Here is a 20,929-nt window from a genome sequence, read left to right as displayed (position 1 = left end):
GGAAGCTTCGGGTGCAACATGATGTTTCCCTCCTCCTCCTTCTTTTTCCCACTGACTTGATTTTCTCTTTTGCTTCTGCACATATCTCCATGGCTATTCCTTTTCACGGATACAGTCAACACGTCACTCTATGCACTGCTATTAAAACTCCGATGTAATAGCAATTCTTGATTGGGTACTACGTATGTATATATATATATATCATGCTGTGCTTTTCGCAAGTACTCTGAACCCTCGCTACCTATGCCAAAACAGTGGTATTCCCGAACCAAAAGGGCAAAGAAAGAATCATGATGCGTCACAGTCTGGGAATCATTACGAGGCAATGCAGGAAAAGAAAAAAACAAGAAAGCAAAACACCCACACCTCCAGCCTTGAGCAAATGGAAAACAACAGGAAAACGAGCAAAGCGACCCATCCGAGCAAACGAAACCAATACCCAGTGAACGAAACAGCCAAGGAAAGAGGTAATCAAAAAGCATGCTGTGCTCGACCAAGACCAAAGATCAGCGATCCTCTCCCCATCCAAAGTGCCGGTTGACAACATTCATGGCACTCACGCCAGCCCTCACGAGCCCTCTCGTCGTCTCCTGATCGATCCCCGCGAGGACGTCTTCGAAGCTCGTGTCCTGTCTCCCCTCGGCATCTCGCAGGTCGCGCTGGTCCAGCTCGCCCTGCCTCCTCTCCAGCACGGCCTTGGAGATGGCCCGCGCCCACATGTTGTACAGGTCCGCCTCGGACAGGCTGACGTACTCTCTTCCGCGCGCCGCACCCGTCTGGGGATCTCTGCGGCGCCTGGAAAACGCCCACTCGGCCTCGACGACCTCGAAGCGCTTGGTGCGGAAGAAGAGATAGGGCCACGCAAAGATCCAGAGGAAGGTCAGATAGAAAAGCCAGCGGATCCAGGTGGTCTGACGCCAGCGGTTCACGCGGCACGTGTTGTAAATCTCGACCGTGCTGTCGTGGACGGGGAAGGAGACGTCGATGCGGCCGCGATAGTTGGTGGCGCGGACGAGGTCCTCGAGACGGGCCTTGAGGCGCTCGTCGTCGTCGAACCCTGGTACGGTGCGCAGGAGTGAAAAGGTCTTGAGGCCCGCGTGCGAGGCGCAGTAGCGGTGGCACCACTCCCGCAGCGTGGGCGGCTCCTTGCTCACCTCCTCGCCGGCGGCGCCGCCTCGAGCACCCGAAGACCTGCCGCCGAAGCCTGGGGCACGTGTGGGGAAGACGGTACCGCGGCGGACCTTTGAAAAGTTGTCTGCGGTGCGGAGCTCGCGCCAGGAGCGGCGGGTGGCGATGTCGCGGTAGAGGTAGGGGGTGAGCTCGACGCGGACGTCAAAGTCGACGACGGTCTTGCTCTCCGTCTTGTCGTCGCGCTTGCGGATGCTCTCGGTGTGGGTGCCGCGGACGCTCAGGTAGGGCCTCGGTGGCGACTGGGCGAGAGATGTGATGTGGGATTCGAGGAAGGCCGGGTCGGTATCGAGGCGGCGTGAGCAGTGGATTTCGGCACCGGTTTCGGGGTCCCTGCGGAAGAGGAGCGGGGAGTGGCCGGACTCGTCTGCCAGGAGCGGGGTCACGGTGGTGGTTATGTTGTGTTTGGGGTCGAGCGATGAGGGCTCATCGGTGTAGGACGGGGGCAAGTCGCCGGCATTGGAAGACGAGGCTGTGGCGATGTCGTCGTAGTAGGGATCGTTTGTGTGGAGGGAGAAGGCGTCGGAGGGTTGGTTGAGACGGAGAGGCGGTGGGTTGGCGGCGGCGGCAGAGGAAACATTGTCCTTCTTGGAGTCTGGTTCGTAGGGTGACAGATCGGGAGAGAAGGCGCCCGGCATCGACATCTTGAGGGAATGATGCTGTGGTGTGGTCGTCGGGGAAGAATAGGTAGGTCGACGATTTTCGATATGAGATGCCTGGTGAATGGTCTCGATGGTAGGATTGATGCGGGAGACCAAGGCGTAGACAAATGCTCCAACAGCAGCAAAGACGAAAACAACAACAGCCCAGCAAGGTAACAAGGAGAAAAAAAAAACGAGAGTCGTGAGGGGATGGGAAAGACAGAAAGGAATGGTGGTGTGTTGCCGACGGCCGTATGCGTTCCTGGGCACCTGGGTAGGCAGTCAGACGCACCAGGGATAATTGCCCTTGGCTTTTGGGTGGTGGTGGTGGTGGTGGTGGTGGTGGTGGTTATTTTGGCTTTCCGGTGGACAAGCGTGACAGGCACGACAAGGTTCCAGGCCCCGAATTCTGCATCCCAAAGTCTTGGCCCTCCTTTGGCCACCCAAGGGACCCCTCAGTCTACACCACGGCTGGGACTGGACTGTCAGCTCAAGTCGCCGGTCTTCTTTCCCCAGGGGAGGGGAGGGGCCACTACGCTGCGGCAAGACTGTCATTGGGTGGGAAATTCGCTTTCGACGCCCCAAACTTCCCATTAGGTACCTAGGTATGCCCGGGGACGCCCACGCCCACGCCTACGCCGCCCTTTCGTGCCGGTGCCGCTGTGCCACACAGCCCACCACCAGACCAGACTTTCCCATTCAAAGCGGGGATTGACCCGAACGGCGTCGAGACAAATCGTCCCACCCACTCCTCCCAACTGGTGAGTCGTGACTGCCATTGAGGCCAGTGAGACGTCGCCCGTGCCACGCGGTTCAATGCGATGAACCTGGCAAACTGGCGACTCATTCAGCTCAAAGAAAAAGCGTCAGCTGCACGTCGCGTCTTTTTGATTTTTTTGCGGTCGCATGTTTTTAGTTCGGATAGACCCTTTTTTTTTAAAAAAAATTCCCAATCACTTGGTAGACTTGCCGTAGATGTGCCGATGAATATGTCCAGTGTAGGTTTTGGCTTTCACTTGGCACTCTCTACATTGCAAAACATGGCCATCCACCACCCAAGGTATAGCCATGCATGGCCACAGTATTGAACTTGGGCTCGCGACACTGGATCTCGTACATTCACCCGAATCTGAATCTCAGCTGGGGCCAGTGTTACGTTGAACGCAGTGTCCTGATACCGATGCTACCTGGCGAACTTTCTTCGGACGACCACTTTTGATGTTCCAGCCTGCCCAGAAAATACCCGAAACTACCATCCTAGTCCAGCAGCACATAGTAGCCTGAGAGATGCAAAAGTTAGTTACAGGGTAAGAAGCCGAGGATTCAAATCATGGCTTGATTCTGAATTTTAGGTTCTCTCAAAGCATCTCCTTTGGCCTACGGGTAGCTCACAGGCCAATCAAAGTCAGCCAGTCCAAGGTATCCGTAGATCGACTATAAAATGCAACCGTTCGTGTTCGACTGCAACAGCTCCTCCGCGGTCTCGACTCTCTGATCGAATAGGCAGCAGGGTCTCTCGTCAACGGCCAGAGTCATCTCCAAGCAATCGTAACGATCTCCGTCATGGCTTCCAACTCAACTTAACGAGCACGGAATGCAAGATGGAGTACTAAATGGTAACACGCAAGCGGCCATTTAGTTATCTCTTTTCTTCGGGGTCGTGGGGAGAGAAAAAAGGAAGAAAGAAATGTCATTCTTGTATCTCGAATTGTGGCGTTCTTACTTGGCTGCGATTGGCCCTTGCGCTAGGAGCATACAATGTGACAGGATCGCCCTCATCAGACCGTTATGTTTAACCGTTAGGCAGCGCCGACTTCCGCCGATTCTGACGACAACTCTTGAGCAAGTGCAGCTATGGCATTCGTATAAGAACTCACTGGAGTACTGCAAGAGGAGGACCTCCAAACATGTAACATTTTTAATTGAGCATCATCTTCCTTTCCTGCTCCTCTCTATAACGCATTCTCTCTAGACTCCTGACAAGACCAAATACCACCAAAATCTCTATCCACCAAGCTCTCGTCCACCCAAACAAGAATTGAGTCTCAGCTACCTAGTTGAAAGAAACATGGCCTCATCACGCGCCTGGACATTCACCAACCGCGGCACCCCCCGCTCCGTCCTCTCCCTCGTCTCCAGACCAGCCCCAACCCTCCCACCAACCGCCCAACTCCTCGCAAAAGCCAAACCCGTCCCCGGCGCCGCCGACGGCAACCAATGGCTCCTCGTAAAAGTCGCACACGCGGCCCTGAACCCGGGCGGGCACCTCTACATCACCAAGCTACCCGGCGCCGTGCGCGCAAAGACGGCGGTGCCGGATTGGGACCTAAGCGGGACCGTAACGGATGTGTGGAGCCCCGACTCCGGATCCGGGTCCGGTTTAAATATGGATACCTCATCGGCTCTCAACGCCGAACCCAGCACAACCGCAGCAGTCAACAAAAGCACCTCCCGCTCCTTCACACAAGGCGACCGCGTCGCAGCCTTCCTCCCCATATCCTACGCCTGGCCAACCGGCACCGGCGCCCTGGCAGAACACGTCCTCCTGCCCGCCCGCTACGCCGTCCCCGTCCCCTCCCACGTCTCCCTCCGCGACGCGAGCTGCGTCATGACGGCAGGCTGCACCGCCGCCGTGACCGTCCGCGCGACGGGCCTCAAGCGAGGCGACAAGGTCCTCGTCAACGGCGCCAGCGGCGGCATCGGGTCTCTGGCCGTGCAGATGGCGCGCGCCATCGTCGGGCGGGAGGGCCGCGTCGTCGGCGTCTGTTCGGGGCGGAACGCGGAGACGGTGTTGGGGCTCGGCGCCGACGAGGTCGTGGATTATAATGCGAGTCTTCCGGTGCCCGTCTCAAAGGTGCTGGGGGAGAGGTTCGGGGCTGAGGGGAGAAGGTTTGATGCTGTTGTTGATTGTGTTGGGGTGCAGGATGTGTATGTGCACTGCGCGGGGTATCTGAAGCCCGAGGGCGTGTACTCTGCGGTGGGGATCAAGCCGGCTGACCAGTCCGTCGGGGCTCTCGTCAAGGCGGGATGGCAGATGCAGATGAATGCGCTGTGGCCGCGTTCGACTTGGTTGGGCGGCACGGGGAGGCGGTGGGCTGCGACGGCCATGATGGATCCTGGGAAGGTCTTGATGGAGGAGGTTGTTGCTATGCTGGCGGATGGGAGAATCAAGGCCGTCGTGGAGAGAGAGGTCGGGTTTGAGGAGGCTGTGGACGGGTATGACATTGTTGGTAGTGGAAGGGCACGGGGGAAGGTTGTTGTTAATGTCGGTGGACAGTAATTCAGCTCGTGGAGAATCAGTGTTGTTTTAGAGGTGCCGCTGTTTGTCAAATCTTTGGAAGCATTATCTCCATTGGATACATAGATCCCTATTTAGACTTCGTCTCATGCTGAGCTCTTCTATAAATCGATCAGACCGTCAAAGTATGATGCCAGTCTCCAGTATGGTATGTATTTTTGACTCTTCCTCTTCGATGAGCACAGCGCCCTTCGATGACAGCTCGCCCTCTCGTATGTTTCTCCAAGCCGTCTAGCATGTCTATATGCCGGAAACTCAACCTTCAGCACACGAGCTCCTGCGCATGTCTATAGTCGAAAGCCACCACAACGGCCTTTGCATACGAAAGAGCAGCAGCCAAAACCTAAGAATATCAGTACGTCTCTCAAGCGGTATTATACCTGGACAACTCCAGAGGGGAAGATCTCAACCTACGAAGATATGCATCAACTGATGACTGGCCCCAAGCAAATCAAACGTCCTCGGGAACCACCTCTCCGGGAACTGACCCAAGAACAATTAGCAAAGTCTCCCATGACCGAAAGCACCAAGTTCATCAGCCAAACTCCCCTCAAGGAATTCAAAGCAGAAGGCCACGAAAAAAACAACAATGATAACCCACCTTGGCCCAGTACACAAAAACAGCAACACAATTCCACCCAGCCGTCCCCAAAACCCACCACCCACCAACCCTATCCCACACCTCCCGTGCCCCGTCACCACCGCTGTCCGCCGCTGCCGCTGCCGCTACCACCATCCCGTGCCCTATGGGCATCACAAACGCCGCGAGCCCAAATGCAGCAAACAACACGGCGCGGTGGTGTCCCAAGTCCACGGCGCCCAGATCCGGCCTCGCCGTCGCCGCGGCGCAGAGGGCGGCCAGCAGGCCCGTCAGACCGACGTAAGCGTCCCGCGTTGCGGGCGAGCAGGGGAACACGTTATGCGCTAGGGGGAAGACGGAGGACCACATTAGGGCGAGGACGCCGTGGAAGTCAGCTTTGATACCGGAGAGGTAGATGTCTTTACTGTGTGACATGAGGGTGTGGAAGCTTGAAGGGGCGTCAGCTTTGTTACATACATCTGGACATCTCGGAATAGAGGAGACGGAAGTAATTAAAGTTGATAACGAAAGTGAACTTACGCCGTGGAAAGGACGAAACATGTGGTTACCCCGATGGCGTAGGCCGTGCAGACGACCACGTCTGCGGTTGAGGCGATGCTCCATCTGGCTGGTATTCCATCGCTGAAGACGTAGAATGGCAGCAGAACGAAGATGATGGCCCCTATTACATGAGAGTAGATGTTGACTGTTCTCGCTATCAGATTGTGATATTTTACCAGACTGATGCTGGACTTTCAACTCACCCGACTCATTGTGCGCATAGGTCCAACTCGCGAAACAGCGTGCCACGGAGCCACAAGCTGGTCTATCTCATTCTCCATTAGCAATTCATCAAGAAAACATCACTCTTATTCAGAAATACTCACCGATATCCAGTCTTGATATGATCGCTCCCACATCTTGACTCAATTAGTTGCTTGTCCTACGGCCACCACAACGAAACAACTCACTGTTGCCACTCCGCTACGCACTTGAGCGTTAACTCTTCAACTCAAAAGCAGGAAAAATTTCATAAGATAGTCTAGTCAACTCACGTAATTCCTCCCACGAGAGTAGCGAGGCCGCAGCCTTGGCAACCTGTTCTTCCGCCTCCTGACTCGGCCCGCTCCAACTCCATAGCCGCCTCCCGGGCGAGTCGTTGTCGATGGCCGTCCTCAGCCTGCGTCTCAACGCCGATGTGGATAGGAGTGCTGCCATTGCGAAGCGCGGCTATCCCACCTCTCTCCTTTCTTTTCCGCGAGCGGGCGTTCTTTAGAGCGCAGCCTCGATGGTTGAATAGAGTGCAATGTGTGTACTCGCGAGTAAAACAGTCTTCCCCCAACCTTTCCAACGCTGTTATAGAACAATCGAATATAGGCTGAGTAAGTGCTACGACCAAACTTCCAATCAAAGAGGTTTCGAAACGGCTATAATGTAACCTGAAAGCCGCGAGTGGAATACCGCAGTAACCAAACTATACTCACGTGAAGCATCAACGCATCAAACGAAACCGAAAAAAAAGTCCCATCAACCATTGAAGTCGACAGAAACTCCCATCGTGAATTCCCTTCAATGCCATGAACCTGCCTTTACTGCCGCCCTACCCACCAAACAGGTGTACCAAAACAAGAAAAGCCCACCGACTCGAAACCGCGCCCCGGAAGCGCGCCGATCCGGTGCGTCCCGTGCATCGGACCACCGCTAATTGCGACGACGCTGATGCACGCCCATGAATAATGGCAATGGGCATCCCGTAAACCCATCCAATTGAGAGAAGCGTTACCAAGGAAATACGCTAGGAGAAAAAAGGTGAGCATAGAGCAGAGAAGGAATCGTGCTGGAACTCTGGGAGAGGGGGAAAATGTGCGTTAATGCAAGGTTGGACCCTGAATTGAGGCAAGCATTGTGGTTCGTTGCCGCTAACTAGGCACAACTCACTAAGCTGGTGTCGGAGATATTCTGGCATTTGACTTTGGAGTCGGATTGAATAGATATTTAGCCAATAGAACTACGTGGACGTTTTGATGTTTTAATACAGAGACTTCCCTGAACTAGTAGACTGAACGAGACCAACGCCGCTAGCCCGGTTGGCGGAGTGTGTTTGAGAGGTCTGACCACGAATTTAGCATCTAAACGTATTTGATTTTGGGAACGTTAGACAGGTAGAGGATATCTAGGGTAGTTTCCACGAGCGGAACGTGGTGGACTATGAGACCTGATGTTGATGGAAACCCCGAGGCTGAAGACAGTTCGAGAATGAGGATGGGATGACCACCCTAGGCCTTTTTTATATATCTGAACCACGGCATTGCAGCCTATAACACACTATAGGAACAGAAACTAAAGCTCGATCCCGGTTGATCGGAATAATTCAATTCGGTCGGGCTCTCCTGCAAGTGGAACGAATTGACAATGGCATCGGCAGTGACTTTGAGTCGTCGATTTTGTCTTCACAATTTCTGGACGCGACCACGCAAAGTATATTTCTCTACCCAGAAAAGTCAAACATCAACTCGTACTAGAAAGTCAATCACCGAGCCAGAAGACGTAGGGGCATACACGACAACATTCCCTCCGCCTACCTTGTCGTCAAAACAGCTAATCCGACCGTAAAGCCAACATCATACTGCTTTCTCGTCACAGTCTTGCACTTTCTGCAAAACCAACACGTCATGTTCGAAGCGTGAGCTATTAAACACAAGGCCAAATGTCAGAATCCCTATCTGGCTCCCATCAGATCTAGCCGATACTCACGGCAAAGCGCGTGGTCCCTTCGGATTCTCGTTCACCATCGAACACACGGGACCGTCTGCAAAGCCGGCTGGTTGCCTCTGCCCACCAAAATCAATCCAGGACATAGTATAAAAGGTCAGAGATGGTACCTAGCCCGTCTTCTTCTCCTCAACAGGGACATCAAACTCAGCCCATTCCTTCTCCCACTGTCTTCTTCATAGAGGAGACGTGGCGAGCAAAGATGCCATCTCTCTGAGCTACTAAAGTCACGAGACCGAAGTGAGAATTCGCAGGCTTCATCCTAAAGCGAGATTTCCTCAGCAACCTCCCGTGTTTGCCCGCCACTTCCAACATTCAAGTATTCCGTCAAGTATGGCCACTTGGAAATGACGGAATACCGAGAAGAGACATTAACCCGATTCAAGCTCCGTCCTCGGAATCCTCTGAAAAGAAATGCCTGGCCCTGGACTAAGACTGCAACTATATTAGCGGCGCACAATGCCAGAGAGAACATACACGTTCAATCCTGCGGTTCCTTATCGAAGCTGTGAGCCGCCATTAGCGGGGAACTATTTATATGGCAGACGAGGAGCATGTATCCTTTTGCTGAGGATTAGTCCACATTGCTAGAGGCTTCTCAATGACAGGACCGTATGTCTGCCTCTGATGAATAGTCCATACCGGTGTAAGACAAAAATGTCGTCTGTTGCCTCCTTTGCTACGTCACCAGAACATCGAAAGCGACGCATATCATATGGCGATCATGGTCGCCTATGGCATTCATGTGGCGTCTTCTCCCTAAATCAGAAATATACATTCATGGACGGCCCGCTGGAGAATACATGCCCCGACGGGTCATAGTGTGTCTTGCACTGGAGTACGTCCAGTCCTTTCCGCAGCTGCAAAGCATCCATCGGACGGTGGCACCGGAATCGAAGAAAATGGGCCATCCGCGAGTGCACGTTGACACACCCGCTGAACTGCAAACAGGAAGCTCTGCCTTGGTCCCGAGAGACCGAAGCGTCAGCTCCTTTGCGTACAAAGGGCTATAATATCAGCTCTGTATCCTCGCGCCTTGGCAGTCAATGTGCCCTTCCAGGTGCTTTCCTCAGAGCGAGACTAATACCAGTGATAGAACTCAGGCATCGTCGTGGACGAAGGCAGCCATATGCGCCGGATCGAGAACCACTCACATGAGACGAATGTCACCAGCCATTCTAGAGCACGCTTGCGCGTCTTCTTACCTCTTGCTCCCTTTCAGCCATTGGCACCGAAAGGCTTCACATGTTTCTGGAAGCCTTCGTTCTCCTCATCAACTCCTCGAAAACGTTGACGTGGGCTGTCAGCCACCACCCGAACAAAGGAGCAATGTCCGAACCCAGGCTTCCCGTCAAGCCCCTCTCGTCGTTATTGGCATCCGGCACTCTGGGAGCCGCCGCCTCGCAAAGATGCTACCGGTCGGGCCAAGCCTCGTGCAACGTCGGATCCTCGAAATCTCAAAAGCGTGCCCGTAACCGTACATCCTTCTCTCGATCTTGGTACGGGTCGGCCGACTCCCAGCGCCAGCACTTGAGCGAGACATTCCGCGTGCAACGTTCCCCGAAATCGCACTCCGTCCTGACTCGCCATCGGGCCGGTGTTGCATGGCGCTCATTTACACTGCGACTCAAGCAGCAGGTTTTTGCCAACCCCCCCAACAGAGTGCCAACTCCGGGTTTCTGGGTTCTGAGTAGTGACGAGAGTAAGCTTACGTGCAGGGTGCGCCTGAAGCTCAGTGGTCGCCGTGGTCTGTGGAGAGGGTGCGTAATTAACTTGTCGGAGGAGACTGCAACCTCGAGACCTCGCGATCGTCCTCGCTTCGAGGTGGATATAGCTTGTTGACCCGCTACACCACGTTGCCCCTCCGCACGAGGATCATCAATTAGCACGTCGGAACGAGAGACGGGCTTTTTCGAGACGCTACCCTGTCGATCCCAGTTCTCGCCGTGGCCTACGGACTGATGCATTCTCCAGACAGAACTTTGGTCAACGACTCGTTTCCTGTTTCCTTGGAGCGATACAAACCAAATGGCTGGGATAGCTTCTAATCACCGCTTGATGATGTGTAACAACCCTAGCTCATGTCTCAGACATGTCATCTAGTGCGACCAGCTGCTGTGGGATCACCCAGGGCGAGAATCCCATAATGGGGGTTTCCGTGATCTGGAAGCCAGTCGACCTGCCTCGGAGGGCTTCGTGGGCGTGCACACAGGAACGGACCGCTCAAATGATGAGCAAAAGGCGAAAGTCCCCCCAGTTCTTCATGATCCTCAGCGCAAGGTACGAGTCAATATCCCCGTCTCTCCACGATTCGAAAGAATACGATGCCCCCAATGCTACTTGAAAGTGGCTAGTGCTGAGGCGGCTTGTGCTCATTGGCAAGGGTGCGGTCGGCAGTGTCAGAGTGTATTACAGATCGCTTTCGTAGGGTTTGTGAGACACTGTGGGCGTGGGACAATGCTCAGCGATCCCGTCTACGGTCTGACGGGTGCTGTATCCGGAATATGAAGACGAATTCATCTCTCTGATGCAAGACACTATTTGTATCTGCCGCCGAGGAGAGAGTGTAAGAGTGTGCCAGCGCAGGCTCGTTATTGGCACGTTTCACTGCGCACCTATGCTATGAAGGCAGCTGTAAAAATATGCCTGATGAACTGGGAGTCCGAGGCACTCAAGTCCCTAACCGACTGAAGCTATTGGCGCATATCGCAAGCCACACGAGAATCTCAATGTTGATCTGGACCTTGGCGGGGCATGAGTGGATATGCCCGGGACCTTCTAATAGACAGTAAGACTGGCTGTCATGTCCAAGATGGTATTTCTGGCGTTAAACCCGCATCAGTGCCACGCGATTGACAACTGGCTAAGATGATCGAGTCTGCTTAGATCTAAGAGGAAAAAGCAAGCGAAGAGGGTTTAAGTATGTGGAGAGGCTCCTCAGAGGTGGATCAGGGGCATCGTCTTTGCACTGCACCAACAGCCTTTCAAACGCAAGCCACCTGCGTGCTGCCAACCAACTAGGCTGTTTCGGGGCGCACATCAGCTAAAGCCTCGGTACTCGCACGAGATCCAGGTCAAGTCGGTCGACGGATGGTCTGACAGCCTGACAATACAAGGTTTGCGTGCTGAATCCGTACGGATGTCTGTATCCCTACGGAGTATCCGTGCAGAGTGTGAGGAATGATGATATTGAACCACTCGGAGCGAACTAGGGACTACGGCGATGTCGCCGGGGTTCGGCGGCGGACGTTATCCCGGGCCGGCCGTACTTGGTAAGCTGAACAAGCTGTGCAAAGACCCCACCCGAGACATAAAGCGGTTGGCTTGATCGGCCGGACGGAGACGCAGTGGCGGGCGCAGGGCTCGGGCGAGTAGTTCAATCTGGGTTAAGGAGCTGATACCAGCGCTTGCGGCGTAAGGGGACGATCGCTGATGACGATGCAGCCACTGATGGGGGTTGGACTGAATGCTCTCATGCTCCAGCGTCAGCGAGATGAGAGATGGGAGGCCGTTGATAACAGACCCATTGTTCGGCCCCGGATTGGGGTGCTTTGTCCGCTCCTTAAATCCGTCTTCTGTGTGGTCAACCCTGATCCTGGCCGCTTCCGCTCCTGCGTGCCCTGCAAGATTGGCGACGTTGAGCCAGGGGCGCATACGTTAGGTGGTTCAGAGATATTGCGTGCGTTTGATCTGTCATAAGCGTTATGTCTTCAAGCGGCAGGCTGGCATTGCCTTCGTTTTTGCTTTCTTGGACGCGGGGGATGCATATCCGTAGGGAACGAGGCGTATCGGTGCAAACTTGGATGTCGTTGAGTGCGGCGGCAGGCAAAATCTTCTCTAGCACAGATGTAAGCCGAGAAAACCAAGCAGGACATTGACCAGATGGTCGGTGCAATCCATACGTCCAAGGTGCCGGGCTTGCACGGAGACACCTTAATCGAAATCGGTTCGACTGCCGACGGCCAGGGGCAATGTGAAAGTGGGAGAGGGCAACGGCGCGCTGATGCTCAAAATGGTAGATAGGACTTCATTATTCTGGAGCCACGAGCTGAAGCGAGACGTCGGCTGCACTGGTCTGTCCAAAGTAGGACATCGCCCGTAGCTGATTGCCGGAACTTCTGCAGCAAAGCAAGCAAGTCGACACCATCTTGGACGGCCGAGTATCAAGAGCCCTGGCCCAATTCTCGCACATGACCAGCTAGTATTTGCCCGACAGGCCAGTTTTTACTAGGGACGAGCGGCGCAGGCCGGTCTACTGTGTAGACTAGACCGTCTAGTCCAGGAGGCGCGCATTGAAAGGCAAGGCAGAGTGAATAGGTTGATGGATCCCTCGGAGGCCGTGGTGTGCTGCATGCATTGAGATCTCCGCAACGGTGCAGCATCATGGCGGAGAGGTTGGCGAGTTGGCGGAGACAGGAGGGCTTGGAGGGCTTGGAGTGGCCATGATGGAATTACAACCAGAGCTGTCCAGGTACCTATAGGAGCCTGTAGTTCAGGACTAATCTATGACGGCGACTAGCCAGTCGGGCGTGCGATGCGAGATGAGTGCGTCCTCACTGGCTTCATGTTGGAGAGGCCACATGGGCTTTAGCTTGGGTCCCTCTATTAGCGTTGATGGTTGATGCGATGCAACGCGATGCCATGCCATGCGAGGCCTGCATGTGCTGCATATTTGAGTGCGCCCGCCCGCCCAACTGCAGGTTCAAGACAATTAGATCTGATATGTCGCTGGACTAATTAGACCAGACCAGACTTGGATGCTGCATACTGCGCATACTGAGGCGGCGATAAAAGAGCTTGGACACCTGTGCGGATGAGAACGAGCGGGGAGCAAGGTGGAAGGTCCGGTCCCTGAGATCCGCTCCGCGGCGTCGTAGGAGACAAAGTGCGCGGCGTACCAGTCTGCTCCACGGATGCTGCGGCGGCCAAAAAAGTGACAAGAGAGGGGGCAATTCTTGGTTTACAAGATATGGTCTGATGCTGATGTCTCTTAAAGTAGCGGTGGGGGAAGAGGTATGGAGATTCTCGTCGACCGATGCGCTCGAGATCCGTCTCTCTGACAACGACTTCAAGCTGGAGACTGGAGTTACAGGTCTCCGTATCCGTACGACTGCGTCAAGTGACGAAAAGTCTCCGGCGGCCAATTTTGTTTGCCTCTCTTGTCTCCCCTGTCGTTGTCGGCAGGAGCAGCCGCAGAGCAAGGCTAGCAAGCGGTGTTGTGTCGCATTGGAGGCTCGGAACGGCACATGAGCAGGACTAGTGCAGAGTCGCAAGAGTCAGGAACGACGGTGGCCGTTTTCTAGCTGATGTGATTCGATTTGCGAACCAACATAGGACGTTGTATGGAAATGGCACGCATGTGGAGGTATAATAGTGGCTGGCGTGTCGTTGAGAAGAAAACCAGCCCGTGGCACCGTGTATGGAGTACGAAGTGTTTCCGGAGTTGTACAGGAATGCGCTCGATACCAGAGCAGCGGTGATTGACGAGCTCCGGGTTAGGCGTCCAAGATGGAGGTGGGTAATGTGAAGTTGCAATGACATGCCACACACAGCCATGTATGACACAGGCTACGATCCGGCTCCCGAGATGGCGTCCTCCATTGTTGTCTTGCTCTCTGTGTTCTGACTCTTTAGGTAGTAGGCCTGAAACTGTACAACGCTGACTGCCGCCAACGACCGGAGCCGGGACGATAGCCGGTTCCTACTGGTCTCGGTGTCACGGCGTTCGAGTTTTTGGGGAAACAAACGGCTCGACCGATGACGCCGCAAAGTCAGCTAGGCAGTTGAGGTGGAGAAGCGGTGGCTGATAGGATGAAATGCGATGCCGTCTCAAGTCGATTCGATCTGATGGGAAAGTGCGCATGGCGTATGGGTTGACAACGAAAGCCGACGAGGACATCAAAGAAGCGGACGGTAGACGAGGCGCTAGAGGATAGTCAGAGACACGGCTTCGGGCGGATGGAATAAAAGCCAGTGAGGATGTCTGCAAACGGCGACGGGGTCGAAACGGCGCCAGCGTCATCTGAAAGCAGTCAAGCTCTTGGTGTCTATATCCCGTACAGTAAGTGAGTAAGGTATTCGTAGTCAGTACTGCGTAGGCCACAGGAATGTTTCTCCCTGGAATTGCGGCCTTGGTTGCGTGTGTGTGTGTGTGTCCCTGGAGAACTCGAGAGGGTTTGACGGGAATGACAGACAGGGGAGAGGTGGGTAGTGGACGGAGGAAAAGACCAGAGCTCGCAGCTGGACCGGGGCTGCTGCAGGGGCATAGCAGGGATGAAAGAGGGTGAGCCAGGGCCAGCATGGCTAGAAGAGGGCTAATGTGTTTCTCTTTTAGCGATAGAAGTCTTCGAGTGTTTCTGCCCCTCTACTGCGCAGCAAGAGGTCCTCTCGCGTCTCGGCGCCCCTCGGTTCCTGGCAGTGGAAGCGTCACGATGTGGACGACGCAGTCTCGTGGTGGAGCGACTCTAGCTGTAGAATTGCATTGGTAGCCAGTAGTCTGCTGATGCCCTGTATGCGTACGAATAGTCTCCGTGGCGATGGAACATGACCGTCGAGGTAGACAGGGCTCATCCATCTGACAGCGCTTCTGCCGTGTGTGGCGTGGCTCTCTTCTTCTTGTTCTTCCCGTTCTTGTTCTTCTTCTCCTATTGCCTCGTTTCCGCGTTTCCGCTTCTTCGAATTGCATGCACTCCGGGCTCTTTCTCTTTCGGTCCAGGGGCTTCCGAGGAGAGGTAGGGAGGTATCTCATGTAGATGGTGCGCCTAGAGATCCGAATGCACGGCATGATTTTGGGAGAGAGAGACGCAGTCGTCTACGCTGCTGGCTCGCAGACCGAGTCTCTCCATGTGTGTGCTGTCATAGCATAATGCAGAGTGACTGTATGCGTACTGTGGTGCAAGTTACTTAGAAGAGGATGCGTCCCAAGATGGTCTCAGAATAAGGTGAGGTCTGTCTGGAGAGAAAAAGATTCAGTCACTCTGTCAGTGTCAATGGCAGGAATGGAGCAGCGATACGTACCGTGGTAGGGTGGTATCCACTCTCGAATCCATCTGGTCCCGATAGCAGCGTGTCATTGGATGAGATGAGATGTCAGTGGAAGTGCCCCCAAGATGCAAAGCGGTCTCGAAGAAGGACGGGTCAGGGACATCCCCGTCCCTGCTCCAATGGTCCTGCCCTGAACCCGGTACTTGCGGGTTGCACTTGCCGTCGTTGCTTTGCGCAGGTACCGTTCGTTCCTTCCATTCTTTTCCCCTTCCAAGACTGGACGGCAAGACCACAGGGCACTTAACAGTCAACACAGGGCAGGCACGGCAGGGACCCGATTTAATTTTCATTTTTTCTTCTTCCTTGCCTTCCTCCTTGGCCCCCCCCCCCCCCCTGCGGAGAGCACCCTGTCCTTGACATCCCGACCGCGACCAGCGCCGGTACGTATCGAATGTACCTCAGAAGCAGTGACAAGCAGCGAGTATTTCTCAAGGTAACCGTCCCTTGACCTTGTGTCGTTCCACGCAATAAAAGTACCTGGTTCGGTAGTGTATTTTCTCCTATTCTACCTTTGCCTACCTACAATATGACATATGTACGTAACTACAAATGCGTCTACCTACGTCCGTACCTCTGCGTTGGAAGGGGGCTCTGCAGTCAGAGCCAACAAAGAAGACGCGGAAATGTGACAAAAGAGAGCGAGAGATATCTATGTCACTACCTACTGCGTAGGGAAGGAGGTAGTGACATGGAAGTAAAAAGTGTTTGCTACGCTACATTTGAAATACACGTGCGAGGCAGATGCGCATATCCACCATTCCAACATTTCACCCCCGATCCAGTCCCAGTGATTCCAGTCCAGTCCTTCCCGTCAAGTCTTCGCGTCTTGGTCTTGGGTCTTGGGTCTTGGACCTTGCTTGGTCTTGCTTAATTTCGCCTACCGCATAGTACGGACCGCTCCAGGACGGTGCGGTAAGGCATGGTCTCCGTATAGCCTCCACCTACGCAGTACTCTTCTACTTCTGCTTCTGCTTCTCTTCTTTTGCTCCGTTCTCTTGCTGCGCACTGCGTGTGTATGTACTCCGTACGTTATTCTCCTAGACTCCTGGTACCTTGTCGTCCGTCCTGCCTCCCTTCCATCAGTCAGTCCCCATCATCCGTCTCCTCTTTGGCTCCATGTCACTGCGGGTTGTGGACTGGCCCTCGCAGTGTCTCCCGTCTTCAGCGTGGAATCGTAATCATTCCCAGCTTTCTCCTTACCCACACCCCCAACATCCCATCCGCTTCATTCGCCGTTAATGACTACAATTTTAAACAAAAAGAATTGCTACCCTCCGCACCAGCAATCCAGTCTGCCTCTCTTCATGCCATTGTTCGCTGGCTCCGTCCCTGGAGCTTGAACCCCCTCCCTCAATCTCCTGCAGACCGCCTTCGTGGCTCGCCTTGGCCTTGCCCTTTTACCTTCGTAACGGATTCCCGTCCCCTTCACCACCTCACCCCCCTCCCCTCCGCCATTATTGGCGGCCCCCATCCACCACGACCACACTACTACCAGTCTACCACCACCGCTTACCTACCTACCTTACTTCACACACACACACACACCTTACACCTCTTTCTCTACTTTCCTCCGCCATCGCGCCTCATTTCTTCTTCTTCCTCTCCCAAGCCGGCCCAATCTCTGCTTCAACACAAACCGTTGTTTATTCTTCGCGCAGGTCAGGGGCGCTGGATCCAGAGACATCCATGGGAACAACTCACTGGTCCCTTTGTGCAGACCCGAGATACCGAATCCCCATCTCGACCCTGTAGACCTGTCCGTCATCGATCCGACCTTTTCTTCTGCTGCATGCACAGCGCAACCGTCGTCAACCCTCGTTTAGACTGCATCCCAGTCCTCCACCGCCGACGCCTGCATTCAACGTTAAGCATGCTTTTTTAATCCTCAACCTGATACCTTGGAGACCCTTCGAGTTCCTCTTTGGAGCAAAGACGGTGCCTGGATACGCCTTACTAGTCACAGCCCTTGCCTGAACCTCTTCCATCAGCCATGGAAACTTGCGAGGGAGTGCTCTTGATACCCCCTGATCGGGGCCAGATCTTGGGGCGCGCCATCTGGAAGGTATGGAATTGCATTCGAACTCTCTGCAGCATTGCCGTCCAAGAATCTTGTCTCTGACAGTTGCTTCTTCTTTCTAGCCACGATATGTTGTTGTGGGAGGCCGTAGTGTCTACAGAGAAGCCGTCACCAGTCCGACTTTCCCTCAAAATGCCGCCTCAACCCGCTCAAACGGGACCGGCACCAGATCCCAGCCGCGGACCCCTGGCAACGACGACTACTACATCTCCATCTTCAAGTCAAAGGTAAGGCTCAACATGACGGAGTTCTCTGGCCCAAACCTAAGCCACCTGAACTTGCAGGACGACTGGGAGCCCTCCTACCAATACCCCGTCAGCTCTGTCATAGACTGTCAGGTGCAGATGCTCGCCCATCGCAAGCAGGGGCCCGTTCTGCCCACCCTCGTTATCACCATCAACGACAAGGAAAAGAAGCGCCGTTCCAGTAGGGCTGCCGGCCTCATCTCGAGCAAAGAGTCCACTGCGACTACGCTCTGGTTTCGAACGCCTCCCGACGACCATCATATTAGTCTACACGAATGGGCCCGCTTTATTATTTCGAGAAAACTCCCCATGAGCCCCGAAAGCCCGGCGTCTCCCTCTTTCACCAACCCCTTCGCCCAGCAGCGTTCTCGAGATGTTGATTACTTCCCTCGCCCTCCGAGTGGGAACCCGAATCCCCGTGGCACTCTGCAACACAAGAACTCGACGCAGACATACTCAAGCCGAGACCGACCCATCACATTCAGCTCCGATTCCCCGAGTCTGCGTTCTAAGCGCAGCGATGTCTCGTCACCGACAAGTACTACCCATCCTGCTCATATGGGCTTCACCATCCCGGACCCCAACAAATACACTACTGTTCTCCCGAGCGACATCCCCTCGCCCGTCACAACGATGTCTATGAGCGACTATCAACGGAGCGAACTGATTGAGGGATGGACAGCGGCACAAGGACGTTCGTCTACCATCAGCTCACCAATCCGCGGTCGAGGCAGCGTCAGCTCAGGAGGTGCCCAACCTTTTCCGGGTGCCGATTCTAGCTCACCACCGAACCAGCGAGAGACGATCCTCGACCGTGCTTTCCAGCTGCGCTGCATCCCTGGCTCCGAACTCGAGACTCCGGGTGAAGAGAAGCTCACATCGCTGGCTCGATTCGATGCATTGATGCGGGAGGCCGACGAGAAAATGCGCCAACAGGTGAAAGAAGCACATGCCGAGAAGATTGCGATGCTCAGCGCATTCGATGTCGATGAGGACTCATCCGAAGAGGAGGCTGATGACGACGAGGAAGATGAAGACGACGACGAGCATGACGAATATGCACACGAGGCGGATGCCAGTGGCAATCGCCAAACCTTGATCGCGCCCAATGCCCAACGCGCCCTCGAATATCTCGCCAGTCGCCAAGAGGAAGCCATGTCACCGCGCTCGCCCGTGATGAGGAGCCCGCCTGCCAACTTTAGTATTCCCCTGCAGGCTCCTGCGCGGCCACACACGGCGCACTCCAAGATGCGGCCGGGTGTGACGCAAAGGACGTACAGCCAAACTCAGCCCATGGGCCAAGAGAGGCTCGATGTGCCAACCTCTTCATCCGGTAAGACATCCGATGATGCCAACTTCCGAACCAACGGGGAAAAGCGGGCGTCCGGCTCCAGCGCCAAGCGACTTAGCTTCAGCGAGTTCACCAAGCGTCTCTCGAGCACCAGCAGCTTACTTCTCGTCCAGACCAACACCAGCGGCGGGAGCAGTTGCGGCAGCAGCGAGTTCGACCCAAGTCCATCTCAGGTACCCAAAGGTACTTTGAACGCTAGGGGCGTTCCTCCGCGACCTCGAGACCTCGAGAGAGAGGAGCAAGAACGGCGCTGTGGATGGCGAAACAGCATCGGCTTCACCGAGGGCGGTATGATTTGATTCGAATCACTACCGCCTGCCAACCGCCATGATTACCTACCCTCTTTACTATTGTCCACACCGGCCGGAACCAACCCACATCATTATCCTTTCACCAAACCACAACCAACAGCTCAAACTTATACCCAACTCACGCCACAGCATAGTTGATATATGTTGTACGATTTTTGATCTGACGATACCATTGTTTGCATCTAATAACGACTTATGATCGGGGTTCACAGAACACGGACCTGGCGTTTGATATTCGTTCTTATTCTCTACGCGTTGATTTCCCAGTTGGAGGTTTACAGCATCATTTCGAGGAGGGAGGCATTCATCAAAGGAAGCAGCACCTCGACGTCAGAGACTCGAGGCCCGGCGGAGTCGACAGAGTCCCGTCGGTACACCAAGGCACTAGGCAAGCAATGTGTCGGTCATACCATGTTGCGGCCTGCCTTTTCTTATGTATATGGCTAGTGTTGTCGTCCGTTGTCTGACGAGGCGGGTACCACATATTTTGCAGGACGCTACCTACGAGTTCCTGACTTTTATTTCTCAACGCAATTTACGTTCAGATGGACATATAGAAATGTTGTAGTACAAAGTTGACGCGAGTGGATGATATACCAATCTATGAAAAGCATTTGAAATACTTCATAACATGTTCCCCTTACTGCCGCTGCTCTCTTGGCGTTGGCTTCTTTTTCCCCAAGATGAAAAACTCATCCTCCACAACGAGTCAACAATACCCAGTCGTCACCCACTGAAGAGAGATTGAAGCAGCGGTCAAACAGCCTCACTGACGTTCTGACAGTCATGACGTCCCCGCCCATTGTGGCACCGTTCATCTCAATTTCTGGCGCGCGACAACCACGGGCGATTCCCGCGAGATCGGCGTCGTCGCCTTCCTTATTCCCACCATGTTTGCGGGTTTCCCAGTGTCCACAGTGCCATAGCAGAAAAACCTCGTCCACCCAGGGGTCCCATATCGTCATGACAAGGAAAAACAGGGTCCTTTTTATTGGGTGTTCGTCTGGACTCTGCCGGGCGAACACTCCATCCCGACAAACACAATCAGTGGATCGGGACACCCCGGTCTTCCTCAACGGGCTCGGCAAGCCCCCCACTTCGGAGAGGGTCTGGAATCCTGGAAGGGGGAAAAAAAAAGGTACGTGGAGTTCAACGCCCCCGTCGAGACGAAAACCTCCTTTTACAGGCCTCTGACTCTGTGTCTCTGAGGCCTTGTTTCCGACGAGAGAGAGGGCAGAGAAAAATCAGGGTAAGCAGTATCCGTAGTCCCAGTCGCCACTCCCACCCCATTTGCTGACCTGTGGCATCGCAGGCCAGGAGCCCTGGGAAGAGGAACCAGGGGCGGGATGGAATCAGTCGAAAGGGCCAATGTCGGTGAATTTGACCTTGTACGGAATACGGATAGTCGTTGAAGAACTTTTT

At 54.5% G+C, this 20,929-nt stretch overlaps 4 protein-coding genes across 4 annotated transcripts; 1 reads left to right on the top strand and 3 right to left on the bottom strand.

Moving 5' to 3' along the window:
• Window positions 1-60: 60 nt before the first annotated feature.
• On the bottom strand, window positions 61-2,756 carry HER10_EVM0006070 (uncharacterized protein). Its single transcript, XM_035475667.1, has one exon. The coding sequence runs from the start codon at window positions 1,830-1,832 to the stop codon at window positions 507-509; it is 1,326 nt and encodes a 441-aa protein (XP_035332721.1). The 5' UTR covers window positions 1,833-2,756; the 3' UTR covers window positions 61-506.
• A 936-nt stretch (window positions 2,757-3,692) lies between these two features.
• Window positions 3,693-6,925, bottom strand: HER10_EVM0007814 (hemolysin-iii channel protein; the record flags this gene model as incomplete). The annotated part of the gene is made up of 9 exons (XM_035477358.1): window positions 3,693-4,482; window positions 5,451-5,470; window positions 5,542-5,610; window positions 5,729-6,131; window positions 6,248-6,413; window positions 6,472-6,533; window positions 6,595-6,627; window positions 6,679-6,691; window positions 6,763-6,925. The coding sequence occupies 9 exons, from the start codon at window positions 6,923-6,925 to the stop codon at window positions 4,386-4,388; spliced, it is 1,026 nt and encodes a 341-aa protein (XP_035332931.1). The 3' UTR covers window positions 3,693-4,385.
• Window positions 6,926-10,558: 3,633 nt separating this feature from the next.
• On the bottom strand, window positions 10,559-10,855 carry HER10_EVM0009564 (uncharacterized protein; the record flags this gene model as incomplete). Its single annotated transcript, XM_035479049.1, has 2 exons — window positions 10,559-10,671; window positions 10,723-10,855. 2 exons carry the CDS (start codon window positions 10,853-10,855, stop codon window positions 10,559-10,561), a joined length of 246 nt encoding a protein of 81 aa, XP_035333128.1.
• A 5,534-nt stretch (window positions 10,856-16,389) lies between these two features.
• HER10_EVM0010838 (uncharacterized protein) lies at window positions 16,390-20,092 on the top strand. The gene is made up of 2 exons (XM_035483132.1): window positions 16,390-17,585; window positions 17,663-20,092. The coding sequence occupies exons 1-2, from the start codon at window positions 17,514-17,516 to the stop codon at window positions 19,493-19,495; spliced, it is 1,905 nt and encodes a 634-aa protein (XP_035333296.1). The 5' UTR covers window positions 16,390-17,513; the 3' UTR covers window positions 19,496-20,092.
• The last annotated feature ends 837 nt before the right edge of the window (window positions 20,093-20,929 follow it).

Source organism: Colletotrichum scovillei, assembly GCF_011075155.1.
Source record: "Colletotrichum scovillei strain TJNH1 chromosome Unknown Contig00006, whole genome shotgun sequence".
Classification (NCBI taxonomy): Eukaryota; Fungi; Ascomycota; class Sordariomycetes; order Glomerellales; family Glomerellaceae; genus Colletotrichum; species Colletotrichum scovillei.
Note: the sequence above shows the minus strand (reverse complement) of the source record. Positions and strands in the feature narration are given on the sequence as shown.